The sequence below is a fragment of the Zosterops lateralis genome, assembly GCF_965231275.1.
Source record: "Zosterops lateralis genome assembly, chromosome: 33".
Lineage (NCBI taxonomy): Eukaryota > Metazoa > Chordata > Aves > Passeriformes > Zosteropidae > Zosterops > Zosterops lateralis.
The window spans coordinates 2,736,613-2,751,599 of record NC_139793.1 but is presented as its reverse complement, the minus strand read 5'-3'; the positions used below and the strand labels follow the sequence as shown (position 1 = coordinate 2,751,599).

The 14,987-nt window shown below is 49.2% G+C and overlaps 1 protein-coding gene across 1 annotated transcript in view; it reads right to left on the bottom strand.

Moving 5' to 3' along the window:
• The window catches only part of SMC1A (structural maintenance of chromosomes 1A), a 71,077-nt gene that overhangs the window by 32,634 nt on the left and 23,456 nt on the right, over positions 1-14,987 (bottom strand). The window contains exons 11-14 of the mRNA XM_083881411.1: positions 10,918-11,103; positions 7,491-7,670; positions 5,362-5,508; positions 3,481-3,618 (exon numbers count right to left, since the gene is read on the bottom strand). Of these exons, the coding sequence (XP_083737537.1) occupies positions 3,481-3,618; positions 5,362-5,508; positions 7,491-7,670; positions 10,918-11,103 (651 nt within the window). The remainder of the gene's footprint in view (positions 1-3,480; positions 3,619-5,361; positions 5,509-7,490; positions 7,671-10,917; positions 11,104-14,987) is intronic.

The window sequence follows — 14,987 nt, the reverse complement described above, 5'->3', positions numbered from 1 at the left end:
CTCCCAAATTTAATTTTTTTTCTGGAAAAATGGAAAAAAATGGGATTAAAATCCACAAAATTCACCCAAAAAATCTTTAACTGGACCCAAAAATCTGATTTTTAAACCCCAAAATCTGATTTTTAAACCCAAAATTTGATTTTTAAACCCCAAAATTTGATTTTTGAACCCCAAAATTGCTCAATTTGCTCCCAAATTTAATTTTTTCCTGGGAAAATGAGAAAAAAAAATGGGATTTAAATCCACAAAATCCACAAAATTCACCCAAAAAATCCTTCAGTGAACCCAAAAATCTGATTTTTAAACCCAAATTCTGATTTTTAAACCCCAAAATTGACCAATTCACTCCCAAATTTAATTTTTTTTCTGGAAAAATGGAAAAAAATGGGATTAAAATCCACAAAATTCACCCAAAAAATCTTTAACTGGACCCAAAAATCTGATTTTTAAACCCCAAAAATCTGATTTTTGAACCCAAAATCCGATTTTTAAACCCCAAAATTGACCAGTTCATTCCCAAATTTGGATTTTTCCTGGAAAAATGGAAAAAATTGGGATTAAAATTCACAAATTTCACCCAAAAAATCCTTCACTGGACCCAAAAATCTGATTTTTAAACCCCAAAAATCTGATTTTTAAACCCCAAAAATCTGATTTTTGAACCCCAAAATTGACCAGTTTATTCTCAATTTTGGATTTTTCCTGGAAAAATGGAAAAATGGGATTAAAATCCACAAAATCCACAAAATTCACACAAAAAATCCTTCACTGGACCCAAAAATCTGATTTTTAAACCCCAAAATCTGATTTTTAAACCCAAAATTTGATTTTTAAACCCAAAATTGCTCAATTTGCTCCCAAATTTAATTTTTTCCTGGGAAAATGAGAAAAAAAATGGGATTTAAATCCACAAAATCCACAAAATTCACCCAAAAAATCCTTCAGTGAACCCAAAAATCTGATTTTTAAACCCCAAAAATCTGATTTTTGAACCCAAAAATCCGATTTTTAAACCCCAAAATTGACCAGTTCATTCCCAAGTTTGGATTTTTCCTGGAAAATGGAAAAAATTGGGATTAAAATTCACAAATTTCACCCAAAAAATCCTTCACTGGACCCAAAAATCTGATTTTTAAACCTCAAAATCTGCTTAATTTGCTCCCAAATTTGGATTTTTCCTGGGAAAATGGAAAAAATGGGATTAAAATCCACAAAATTCACCCAAAAAATCCATTTTAAAACCCCAAAATCTGATTTTTGAACCCCAAAATTCACCAGTTTATTCTCAATTTTGGATTTTTCCTGGGAAAATGGAAAAATTTGGATTAAAATCCACAAAATTCACACAGAAAATCCTTCACTGGACCCAAAAATCTGATTTTTATACCCCAAAATTTGAATTTTTCCTGGAAAAATAGAAAAAAACGGGATTAAAATCCATCCCTGGACCCAAAAATTTTATCCCTGAACCCCAAAATCTGATTTTTGGACCCCAAAATTGACCAGTTCATTCCCAAGTTTGGATTTTTCCTGGAAAAATGGAAAAAATTTGGATTAAAATCCACAAAATTCACAGAAAATAAGCCAGAAAAATCCTTCAGTGAACCTAAAAATAAATATTTGAACCCCAAAATCTGATTTTTAAACCCCAAAATCTGATTTTTAAACCCCAAAATTTGATTCCTGAAATTTCCAGGTCACTTTGGGAACATTTGATGGGGAAATTTCCCCAAAATTCCGCGATTTTGCCCAAAAATTCCGCGATTTTTCTCAAAAAAATCAGATTTTTTCTCCCAAAAATCAAATTTTTTTCCCAAAATTTCAGGATTTTTCCCCAAATCCGTGTCCCACCTGCAGGTGTTGGATCTTAAATCACTTTGGGAACATTTAATGGGAAATTTCCCCAAAATTTTGCGATTTTGCCCAAAAATTCCACGATTTTTTCCAAAAAAATCAGATTTTTTCTCCCAAAATTCACTATTTTTAGCCAAAATTTCAGGATTTCACCCCAAAATCCCAACTCACCTGGAGGTGATGAAACTTAAATCACTTTGGGAATATTTAATGGGGAAATTTCCCCAAAATTCTCAGATTTTGCCCAAAAATTCCGCGATTTTTCCCAAAAAAATCAGATTTTTTCCCCAAAAATCCCATTTTTTCTTCCCAAAATCCCATTTTTTTCCCAAATTCCCAGGATTTTACCCCAAATCTGTGTCCCACCTGCAGGTTCAGATCCAGATGTTGAATCTTGGTCTGTTCCAGGTCACTTTGGGAACATTTAATGGGGAAATTTCCCCAAAATTCCGCGATTTTTGCCCAAAAATCGGATTTTTTCTCCCAAAATTCGCTATTTTTGCCCAAAATCCTGGGATTTTTCCCCAAAATCCCAATTCACCTGCAGGTTCAGTGCCAGGTGCTGAATTTTAAGTCACTTTGGGAACATTTGATGGGGAATTTCCAAAAAAAAATCCAGATTTTTGTCTTCAAAACCCCGATTTTTTCCCCAAAAATCAGATTTTTTCTCCCAAAAATCAAATTTTTTTCCCAAAATTTCAGGATTTCACCCCAAAATCCCAATTCACCTGCAGGTTCAGTGCCAGGTGCTGAATCTTGGTCTGTTCCAGGTCACTTTGGGAACATTTGATGGGGGAATTTCCCCAAAATTCCGCGATTTTTGCCCAAAAATCGGATTTTTTCTCCCAAAATTCGCTATTTTTGCCCAAAATCCTGGGATTTTTCCCCAAAATCCCAATTCACCTGCAGGTTCAGTGCCAGGTGCTGAATTTTAAGTCACTTTGGGAACATTTGATGGGGAAATTTCCCCAAAATTCTGCGATTTTTCCCCAAAAATCAGATTTTTTCCCCAAAAATCGCTATTTTTCTTCCCAAAATCCCGTTTTTTTTCCCAAAATTTCAGGATTTCACCCCAAATCCGTGTCCCACCTGCAGGTTCAGTGCCAGGTGCCGTGTCTTGGTCTGTTCCAGGTCACTCTGGGAATATTTGATGGGGGAATTTCCCCAAAAAACCCCGATTTTTCCCAAAAAATCAGATTTTTTCTCCCAAAAATGGCTATTTTTGCCCAAAATTTCAAGATTTTTGCCCCAAAATCCCAATTCACCTGCAGGTTCAGTGCCAGGTGCCGTGTCTTGGTCTGTTCCAGGTCACTTTGGGAATATTTGATGGGGGAATTTCCCCAAAATTCCGCGATTTTTCCCCAAAAAATCGGATTTTTTCTCCCAAAATTCACAATTTTTGCCCAAAATCCCAAGTTTTTCTCCCAAATCTGTGTCCCACCTGCAGGTTCAGATCCAGGTCCTGTCTTGAGTCACTTTGGGAACATTTAATGGGGAAATTTCCCCAAAATTCTGCGATTTTTCCCCAAAAATCAGATTTTTTCCCCAAAAATCGCTATTTTTCTTCCCAAAATCCCGTTTTTTTTTCCCAAAATTTCAGGATTTCACCCCAAATCCGTGTCGCACCTGCAGGTTGAGGGCGAGGTGCCGTGTCTTGGTCTGTTCCAGGTCACTCTGGGAGTATTTGAGGCGCATTTGGAGCCCGTGGGCCTGGGACTGCACCTGCCGCAGCTCGGCCTCCTTCCGCTTCGCCTTCATCTGCTCCTGGGATTCAAGGGGAAAAAACAAATTTGGGGAAATTTGGGGGAAAAATGGGGGTTTGGGGGAAAAAATTGGGGAAAAAATGGGGGAAAAGGGAAAAAAATTGGGGGAAAAAATGCAAAAAAATGGGGGAAAAACAGGGAAAAATGGGGAAAAATTGGGGGGAAAATGGGAATTTTTTGGGGGAAAAAGGGAAAGAAATGGGGGAAAACGGGAAAAAATTGGGGGAAAAAATGGGGAAAAAATGGGGAAAAATGGGGGGAAAAAAAACAGAAAAAAAGGGGATTTTTTGGAGGAAAAGGGAAAGAAATGGGGAAAAATGGGGGAAAAAATGGGGGAAAAATTGGGAAAAAATGGGGGAAAAATTGGGGGAAAAATTGGGGGAAAAATGGGGAAAAAATGGGCTGGTTTTGGGGTGATTTTTGGGGTCCCATTTTGAGCTCCTCGATGAGCTGCTCCTCCTTCTCCTTGGGCTTGTCTGGGGTCACTTTGGGGTCAGTTTTGGGCCCAATTTGGGGCCAGTTTTGGGTTTTCAGGTTGTTCTGGGTTCTGGGGTCAGTTCTGGGGTCCGTTTTGGGTTCTGGGGTCAGTTCTGGGTTTTTAGGGCCAGTTTTGGGCTCATTTTTAGGGTGATTTTTGGGGTCCCACCTTGAGCTCCTCAATGAGCCGCTCCTTCTCCTCCTTGAGCTTGTCTGGGGTCACTTTGGGATCAGTTTTGGGTCAGTTTTGGGTTCTGGGGTCAGTTTTAGGGTTTTTAGGGCCAGGTTTGGGATTTTAGGTTCACTTGTGGGTTCTGAGGTCAGTTATGGGGTTTAAGGGTCAGTTTTGGGGTCAGTTTTGGGACCTCACGTTGAGCTCCTCAGTGAGCTGCTCCTTCTTTGGGGTTTTGGGGTCCATTTGGGATTTTTGGTGGCCATTTGGGATTTTAGGGCCAGTTTTGGGGTCAGTTTTGGGGTGATTTTCAGGGTCTCACCTTGAGTTCCTTGGTGAGCAGCTCCTCCTTATCCTTCAGCTTGTCTGGGGTCAGTTTTGGTGTCAGTTTGGGGTTTTTAGGGCCAGTTTTGGGTTTTTAGGTTGTTCTGGGTTCTGGGGTCAGTTCTGGGGTCCGTTTTGGGTTTTTAGGGCCAGTTTTAGGGCTGGTTTTGGGGTGATTTCTGGGGTCCCACCTTGAGCTCCTCGGTGAGCCGCTCCTTCTTCTCCTTGAGCTTGTCTGGGGTCACTTTGAGGTCACTTTTGGGCCCAATTTGGGGTCAGGTTTGGGTTTTCAGGTTGTTCTGGGTTCTGGGGTCAGTTCTGGGGTCCGTTTTGGGTTCTGGGTTTTTAGGGCCAGTTTTGGGGTCATTTTTAGGGCGATTTTTGGGGTCCCACCTTGAGCTCCTCAATGAGCCGCTCCTTCTTCTCCTTGAGCTTGTCTGGGGTCACTTTGGGGTCAGTTTTGGGGCCAATTTGGGGTCAGTTTTGGGTTTTTAGGTTGTTCTGGGTTTTGGGGTCAGTTCTGGGTTTTTAGGGCCAGTTTTGGCATCATTTTTAGGGCGATTTTTGGGGTCCCACCTTGAGCTCCTTGATGAGCTGCTCCTTCTCCTCCTTGAGCTTGTCTGGGGTCAGTTTTGGGCCCAATTTGGGGTCAGTTTTGGGTTTTTAGGTTGTTTTGGGTTCTGAGGTCTGTGCTGGGGTTGGTTTTGGGTTCTGGGGTCAGTTTTAGGGCCGGTTTTGGGGTGATTTTAGGGGTGATTTTCAGGGTCCCACCTTGAGCTCCTCGGTGAGCCGCTCCTTCTTCTCCTTGAGCTTGTCCACGGCCTTCTCGTCCCAGCGCCGCGCCTTGGCCTTGAGGTCACTGGCCCCGCCAGAGATCACCCCCGACTTCTGGAACAGCGTCCCGTCCAGGGCCACCGTCTGCGGGGACACACAGAGGGACATTGGGGACACAGGGGACACTCAGGGGACATTGAGGACAGCCAGAGTCACCCCTGACTTCTGGAACAGTGTCCTGTCCAGGGCCACTGTCTGGGGGGACACAGGGGACATTGGGGACATTCAGGGGACATTAGGGACATCAGGGACATCCATTGGGGACAGCCAGGGTCACCCCAGACTGCTGAGTCAGTGTCCCGTCCAGGGCCACCCTCTGGGGGACATTGGGGACATCAGGGGACATCCAGGGGACATTGGGGACACCCAGAGCCACCCCAGATTTCTGGAATAGGGACCTGTCCAGGACCACCATCTGTGGGACACATGGGGGACAGTGGGGACATCAGAGACATACAGTGGATCCACTGGGGACATGGAACAGTGTCCTGTCCAGGGCCACCGTCTGGGGGACATGGGGACATCAGGGACACTCAGGGGACATTGGGGACACTCAGGGACAGCCAGGGGACATTGGGGACACTCAGGGGACACCCAGAGTCACCCCCGACTGCTGGAACAGCGTCCTGTCCAGGGCCATGGTCTGCCAGGGGACACACAGGGGACATTGGGGACATCAGGGGACAGCCAAGGGACACCCAGAGTCACCCCTGACTGCTGGGACAGCGTCCCATCCAGAGCCACTGTCGGGGGGGAAACGGGGGTGATTTTTGGGCTGATTTCAGGCCGTTTTTGGGCTCACCTTGTGCCTCTGGTGTCCCCCAAATGCATTGGGTGGTGACTGGGGCTATTTTGGGCTGATCCCAGGAAATTCTGGGGTATTTCTGGGGTGATTTCAGACTGTTTCTGAGGCGGTTTTGGGGCCTATTCCAGATCATTTCTGGGTTGACTCCAGGCCTTTCCTGCGGTATTTTTGCAGTGATTTCAGTCTGTTTCTGGGATGATTTCAGGCCCTTTCTGGGCTGTTTTTGAGTTGATCCCAGCCCGTTTTTGGGGGTACCTTGTGCCTCTGGTGCCCCCCTGGCAGTGGGGGTATTTTTGGGGTGATCCCAGACCATTTTTGGGGGTGATTTCAGGCCATTTTTGGGGCTATTTCTGGGGTGTTTTCAGGCCATTTCTGGACTGGTTTGGGACGTTTTTTGGGATGATTTCAGGCCATTTTGGGGGGCAATTTCAGGTCATTTCTGGGTTGACCCCAGTCCATTTTTTGGGGTCACCTTGTGTCTCTGGTGTCCCCTGAAGGCACTGGGGGTATTTTGGGGTATTTTTGGGTGATTTCAGGCTGGTTTTGGTTTATTTCTGGGGTGATTTCAGGCTGTTTGGGGCTGATTCCAGTCCATTTCTGGGGGTGATTTTTGGGGTATTTTTGCAGTGATTTCAGGCCATTTCTGGAGTGGTTTTGGGTCTGATTTCAGACCATTTTTGGGCTATTTTGGGGCTGATTTCAGGCTGACCTTGTGTCTCTGGTGGCCCCCGAAGGCTCTGGGGGGTATTTTTGGGCTCACCTTGTGCCTCTGGTGGCCCCCGAAGGCTCTGGGGGGTATTTTGGGGTATTTTTGGGCTCACCTTGTGCCTCTGGTGGCCCCCGAAGGCTCTGGGGAGTATTTTGGGGTGATTTGGGGCTGTTTTGGGGTGATTTCAGGCTCACTTTGTGCCTCTGGTGGCCCCCGAAGGCCCTGGGGGGTATTTTGGGGTATTTTAGGGCTCACCTTGTGTCTCTGGTGGCCCCCGAAGGCCCTGGGGGGTATTTTGGGGTGATTTGGGGCTGTTTTGGGGTGATTTCAGGCTCACTTTGTGCCTCTGGTGGCCCCCGAAGGCTCTGGGGGGTATTTAGGGCTGTTTTTGGGGGATATTTCAGGCTGACCTTGTGTCTCTGGTGGCCCCCGAAGGCCCTGGGGGGTATTTTGGGGTGATTTCAGGCTGTTTTTGGCTGACCTTGTGTCTCTGGTGGCCCCCGAAGGCCCTGGGGGGTATTTTGGGGTGATTTCAGGCTGTTTTTGGCTGACCTTGTGCCTCTGGTGGCCCCCGAAGGCGATCCTGCGCGCGTCCTCCACGTTGTCGCAGACCAGGGCGTTCCCGCAGGCGAACTGCAGCGCCTTCTTGATGTGCGGGGGCTCGTAGCGGATCACGTCGATCACCAGCTTGGCCCCCCGCAGCTCCCGCAGCTTCTCGTCCGTGGGTTTGACCTCAAATCACAAAAACAGGGGTTAGAAACACAAAAATGGGGGTTAGAAACCTAGAATTTGGGTTAAATCCTAAAACTGGGGTCTTAAATCCCAAAATTACGGGTTAGAAATCCAGAATTGGGCACCCAAACTGCCGCTCACAGCAGCTCCTGCAGCTTCTCGTCCATGTGTTTGACCTGGAAACAGAAAATCAGGCATTAAAAACCCAAATTGGGGGTTAAAACTGCCCCCCGCAGCTCCCGCAGCTTCTCGTCCCTGGGCTTCACCTAAATCACAAAATTGGGGGTTAGAAACATAAAATTGGGGGTTAAATCCCAAAAATGGGAACTCAAATCGCTCCCCGCAGCTTCTTGTCCGTGGGTTTGACCTGGAAGCACAAAATCAGGGGTTAAATCCCAAAATTGGGGGTTAAAAACCAAAATTGGGGGTTAAAAGCGCCCCCCGCAGCTCCCACAGCTTCTCGTCTGTGGGTTTGACCTGAGTCACAAAATAGGGGGTTAGAAACACAGAATTGAGGGTTTAAATCCCAAAATTGGGGCTTAGAAACCCAAAATTGAGGGTTAAAAACGCCCCCCGCAGCTCCCGCAGCTTCTCGTCCGTGGGTTTGACCTGGAACCACAAAATTGGGGGTTAAAAACCAAAACTGGGGGATTAAATCTCAAAATTGGGGGTTAGAAACACAAAATTGGGGGTTAAATCCCAAAAATGGGAACCCAAATCGCTCCCCGCAGCTTCTTGTCCGTGGGTTTGACCTGGAACCACAAAATTGGGGGTTAAAAACCAAAACTGGGGGATTAAATCTCAAAATTGGGGGTTAGAAACACAAAATTGGGGGGTTAAATCCCAAAAATGGGAACCCAAATCGCTCCCCGCAGCTTCTTGTCCATGGGTTTGACCTGGAAGCACCAAATTGGGGAGTTAAAAACCAAAATTGGGGGTTAGAAAGCCAAAATTGGGGTCACAATCCCAAACTAGGGTCAGAAACCCAGAAACATGAGGTTAAATCCCAAAATCGGAGGTAAAAACCCAAAAATGGGCCCTCGAGTTCCCCCTGCAGCTTCTCGTCCAGGGTTTTTACCTGAAAGCAGGAAATTTGGGTTTAGAAACACAAAATTGGGGTTAACCCCAAATTTGGGGGGTTAAAAACCTAAAACTGGGGGTTAGAAACACAAAAATGGGCACAGAATCTCAAACTGGGATCAGAAATCCTAAAACTGGGGGGTTAAAACCACAAAAATTAACAACTGAATTCACCCCCCGCATCTCCCGCAGCTTCTCGTCTGGGGGTTTCATCTGAATCCCAAAATCAGGAGGTTAAAACCCCAAAATTTGGTATCTGAATTCATCCCCACAGCTTCTCGTCTCTGGATTTCACCTAAATCACAAAACTGGGGTCACAATCCCAAATCAGGGTCAGAAACCCAAAACTGGGGGGTTAAAAACACAAAATTGGGGGTTAAAAACTCAAAATTGGGGGTTAAAACCACAAAATTAGGGGTCATGATCCCAAATCAGGAGATTATAAACCCAAAAATGGGGTTAAAACCCCAAAAATGGGCACCCAAACTACCCTGCAGCTTCTTGTCTGTGGGTTTAACCTGAAACCCCAAAATTGGGGTCAGGACTGGGACCCCCAAACCCCTCATGGGCTCCCTGCTGACCCCAAAGCCCCTTTTAGGGTTTTCAGTGACCCCATTTAGGGTTTTCAATGACCCCAAACCCCCTTTTAGGGTTTCCAATGACCCCAAACCCCATTGTAGGGTTTTCAATGACCCCAACCCCCATTTCAGGGTTTTCAGTGACCCCATTTAGGGTTCTCAGTGACCCCAAACCCCACTCAGGCCCCACCTTGAGGTAGTCCAGGGGCAGGAAGGTCTGGGGCTCCCCAAACCCCACTGTAGGGATTCTGCTGACCCCAAACCCCATTTTAGGGTTTTCAATGACCCCAAACCCCATTTAGGGTTTTTGCTGACCCCAAACCCCCTTTTAGGGTTTCCAATGACCCCAAACCCCACTGTAGGGTTTTCAGTGACCCCATTTAGGGTTCTCAATGACCCCAAACCCCTTTCAGGGCCCACCTTGAAGTAGTCGAGGGGCAGGAAGGTCTCGGGCTCCCCAGACCCCACTGTAGGGTTTTCAGTGACCCCATTTTAGGGTTTTCAATGACCCCAAACCCCATTTTAGGGTTCTCAGTGACCCCAAACCCCACTCAGGCCCCACCTCGAGGTAGTCCAGGGGCAGGAAGGTCTGGGGTTCCCCAAACCCCATTTCAGGGTCTCCAATGACCCCATTTTAGGGTTGTTGCTGATCTCATTTCAGGTTTCAGGGTTTTTACTGACCCCAACCCCCATTTTAGGGTTCCTGCTGACCTCAAACCCCATTTTAGGGTTTTAAATGACCCCAAACCCCATTTTAGGGTTCTCAGTGACCCCAAAGCCCATTTCAGGGTTTTTGCTGATCCCATTTAGGTTCCTCAGTGACCCCAAACCCCATTAAAGGCCCCACCTCGAGGTAGTCCAGGGGCAGGAAGGTCTGGGGCTCCCCAAACCCCATTTCAGAGTTCTCAGTGACCCCAAACCCCATTGTAGGGCTTTCAGTGACCCCATTTAGGGTTCTCAATGACCCCAAACCCCATTAAAGGCCCCACCTCGAGGTAGTCCAGGGGCAGGAAGGTCTCGGGCCCCCCAAACCCCACTGTAGGGTTTTTACTGACCCCCAAACCCCATTGTAGGGTTTTTGCTGACCCCAAACCCCATTGAGGCCCCACCTTGAGATAATCCAGGGGCAGGAAGGTCTCGGGCTCCCCAAACCCCATTTAGGGTTTTCAGTGACCCCAAACCCCACTGTAGGGTTTCCAATGACCCCAAACCCCATTATAGGGTTTTTGTTGACCCCAAACCCCGTTCAGACCCCACCTCGAGGTAATCCAGGGGCAGGAAGGTCTCGGGCTCCCCAAACCCCATTTAGGGTTTTCAGTGACCCCAAACCTCACTGTAGGGTTTCCAATGACCTCAAACTCCCCATTTAGGGTTTTCAGTGACCCCAAACCCCACTGTAGGGTTTCCAATGACCTCAAACTCCCCATTTAGGGTTTTCAGTGACCCCAAACCCCACTGTAGGGTTTCCAATGACCTCAAACTCCCCATTTAGGGTTTTCAGTGACCCCAAACCCCACTGTAGGGTTTCCAATGACCTCAAACCCCCCATTTAGGGTTCTCAGTGACCCCAAACCCCACTCAGGCCCCACCTCGAGGTAGTCGAGGGGCAGGAAGGTCTCGGGCTCCCCGCGCTGCTCTTTGATGTACTGGATGCAGTCCCGGCCCGTCTTCTCCGAGTCCACGATGATGGCGTCCATGTTCTTCCCCAGCACCTTCGTCACCGCGATCTGGTACTTCTTCTGCGTGGGCTGGCACAGGTCTATCAGCCTGCCATACTGCGGGGGACAGGAGATGTGGGGTCAGGGACAGGGGTTATGGGGTCAGGGACAGGAGATGTGGGGTCAGGGACAGCAGATATGGGGTCAGGGACAGGAGTTATGGGGTCAGGGACAGGAGTTATGGGGTCAGGGACAGGAGATGTGGGGTCAGGGACAGGAGATGTGGGGTCAGGGACAGGGGTTATGGGGTCAGGGACAGGAGATGTGGGGTCAGGGACAGGAGTTATGGGGTCAGGTGTAGGAGATATGGGGTCAGGGACAGGAGTTATGGGGTCAGGGACAGGAGATGTGGGGTCAGGGACAGGAGTTATGGGGTCAGGTGTAGGAGATATGGGGTCAGGGACAGGAGATGTGGGGTCAGGGACAGGAGATGTGGGGTCAGGGACAGGAGTTATGGGGTCAGGGACAGGAGATGTGGGGTCAGGGACAGGAGATATGGGGTCAGGGACAGGAGTTATGGGGTCAGGGACAGGAGATGTGGGGTCAGGGACAGGAGTTATGGGGTCAGGGACAGGAGTTATGGGGTCAGGGACAGGAGATGTGGGGTCAGGGATAGGAGATATGGGGTCAGGGACAGGAGATATGGGGTCAGGGACAGGAGATGTGGGGTCAGGGACAGGAGATATGGGGTCAGGGAGAGGAGATATGGGGTCAGGGACAGCAGATATGGGGTCAGGGAGAGGAGATATGGGGTCAGGGACACCAGAAATGGGACTGGGGACACCAGAAATGGGGTTGGGCTCTTCTCTGTGGGCTGGCACAGGTCAGTGAGGCGACCATAGTGTGGGGGACAGGAGTTATGGGGTCAGGGACAGGAGTTATGGGGTCAGGGACAGGAGACATGGGGTCAGGGATAGGAGATATGGGGTCAGGGACAGGAGATATGGGGTCAGGGACAGGAGATGTGGGGTCAGGGACGGGAGATATGGGGTCAGGGACAGGAGATATGGGGTCAGGGACAGGAGATGTGGGGTCAGGGACAGGAGATGTGGGGTCAGGGACAGGGGTTATGGGGTCAGGGACAGGAGATATGGGGTCAGGGACGGGAGATATGGGGTCAGGGACAGGAGACATGGGGTCAGGGACAGGAGATATGGGGTCAGGGATAGGAGTTATGGGGTCAGGGACAGGAGATGTGGGGTCAGGGACAGGAGATATGGGGTCAGGGACGGGAGATAAGGGGTCAGGGACAGGAGATGTGGGGTGAGGAACAGGAGATATGGGGTCAGGGACGGGAGATAAGGGGTCAGGGACGGGAGATGTGGGGTGAGGAACAGGAGATATGGGGTCAGGGACAGGAGATATGGGGTCAGGGACGGGAGATAAGGGGTCAGGGACAGGAGATGTGGGGTGAGGAACAGGAGATATGGGGTCAGGGACAGGAGATGTGGGGTGAGGAACAGGAGATATGGGGTCAGGGACAGGAGATATGGGGTCAGGGACGGGAGATAAGGGGTCAGGGACGGGAGATGTGGGGTGAGGAACAGGAGATATGGGGTCAGGGACAGGAGATATGGGGTCAGGGACGGGAGATAAGGGGTCAGGGACGGGAGATGTGGGGTCAGGGACACCAGAAATGGGGTTGGGTTCTCCTGCGTGGGCTGGCACAGGTCAGTGAGGTGACCATACTGCACAGAGGACATCAAAAATGGGATTGGGGACACAAAAAATGGGTTTGGGGACAACAAAAATGGGGTTGGGGACACCAGAAATGGGGTTGGGCTCTTCTGCGTGGGCTGGGACAGGTCAGTGAGGTGACCATAGTGTGGGGGACACCAAAAATGGGATCGGGGACACCAGAAACGGGGTCAGGGACACCAGAAATGGGATTGGGGACACCATAAATGGGGTCAGGGACACCAGAAATGAGACTGAGGACATCAAAAATAGGGTCAGGGACACCAGAAATGGGATTGGGGACACCATAAATGGGGTCAGGGACACAAAAAATGGGCAGTTTTGTGGTCACACATTCCCAGGTTTTTGGGTCAGTTTTTGGGGCACACATTTGGGGGTTTGGGGCAGTTTTTAGGTCAATTTTTGGGTCACATATTCCGGTGTTTGGGTCAGATTTTGAGTCACACATTTTTAGATTCGAGGTCGGGTTTTGGGGCAGTTTTTGGGTCTTACATTTTTAGATTTTGGGATCAGTTTTTGGGTCAGTTTTTGGGGCACACATTTGGGGTTTTGGGTCAGATTTTGGGACACACATTTGGGGTTTTGGATCAGTTTTTGAGTCACACATTCAGGTGTTTTGTGTCACTTTTTTGGGGTGTTCCCCTCACCAAAGATCTGGGGTTCAGGTGAGGGGTTTGGGGCAGTTTTGGGGTCAGTTTAGGGTCAGTTTTGGGGTCAGTTTTAGGATCAGTTTTGGGGTGCTGTCTCACCACAGAGCCGGGGTTGAACTGAGGGTTTTGGGGTCAGTTTGGGGTCAGTTTTAGGGTCAGTTTTGGGGTCAGTTTTGGGGCAGTTTTGGGGTCAGTTTTGGGGCAGTTTTGGGGTCAGTTTGGGGTCAGTTTTAGGGTCAGTTTTGGGGGCAGTTTTGGGGCAGTTCTGGGGTCAGTTTTGGGGCAGTTTTGGGGGCAGTTTTGGGGGCAGTTTTGGGGAAGGTTTGGGGCAGTTTTGGGGGCAGTTCTGGGGTCAGGTTTGGGGTGCCCTCTCACCACAGATCCGGGTTCAGCTGAGGGTTTTGGGGCAGTTTTGGGGTCAGTTTTAGGATCAGTTTGGGGCAGTTTTGGGGCAGTTTTGGGGCAGTTTTGGGGCGCTCTCTCACCACAGATCCGGGGTTCAGGAGAGGGTTTCGGGGCAGTTTTGGGGCAGTTTTGGGGTCAGGTTTGGGGTGCCCCCTCACCACAGATCCGGGGTAGAGCTGAGGGTTTTGGGGCAGTTAAGGGTCAGTTTTGGAGCAGTTTTGGGGTCAGTTCTGGGGTCAGTTTTGGGGTCAGTTTTGGGGTCAGTTTGGGGCAGTTTTGGGGTCAGTTTTAGGGGCAGTTTTGGGGCAGTTTTGGGGGCAGTTCTGGGGCAGTTTTGGGGTGCTCTCTCACCACAGAGCCGGGGTTCAGTTGAAGGTTTCAGGTCAGTTTTGGGGTCAGTTTAGGGTCAGTTTAGGGTCAGTTTGGGGTCAGTTTTGGGGTGCCCCCTCACCACAGAGCCGGGGTTGAGCTGAGGGTTTTGGGGAAGGTTTGGGGTCAGTTTAGGGTCAGTTTAGGGTCAGTTTTGGGGTGCTCTCTCACCACAGAGCCGGGGTAGAGCTGAGAGGTTTGGGGTCAGTTTTGGGGTCAGTTTTCGGGTCAGTTTTGGGGGCAGTTTTGGGGGCAGTTTTGGGGGCAGTTTTGGGGGCAGTTTTGGGGGCAGTTTTGGGGCAGTTCTGGGGTGCTCTCTCACCACAGATCCGGGTTCAGCTGAGGGTTTGGGGCAGTTTTGGGGTCAGTTTGGGGTCAGTTTTGGGGCAGTTTTGGGGCAGTTTTGGGGCGCTCTCTCACCACAGATCCGGGGTAGAGCTGAGGGGTTTGGGGTCAGTTTTGGGGTCAGTTTTGGGGTCAGTTTTGGGGTCAGTTTTGGGGTCAGTTTTGGGGTCAGTTTTGGGGCGCTCTCTCACCACAGAGCCGGGGTAGAGCTGAGGGGTTTGGGGTCAGTTTTGGGGTCAGTTTTGGGGCAGTTTTGGGGTTAGTTTGGGGTGAGTTTTGGGGTGCTCTCTCACCACAGATCCGGGCTTGAGCTGAGGGTTTCAGGGCAGGTTTGGAGTCAGTTTTGGGGTCAGTTTTAGGATCAGTTTTGGGGTGCCCCCTCACCACAGAGCCGGGGTTCAGCTGAGGGGTTTGGGGTCAGTTTGGGGTCAGTTTAGGGTCAGTTTGGGGTCCCCCCTCACCACAGATCCGGGG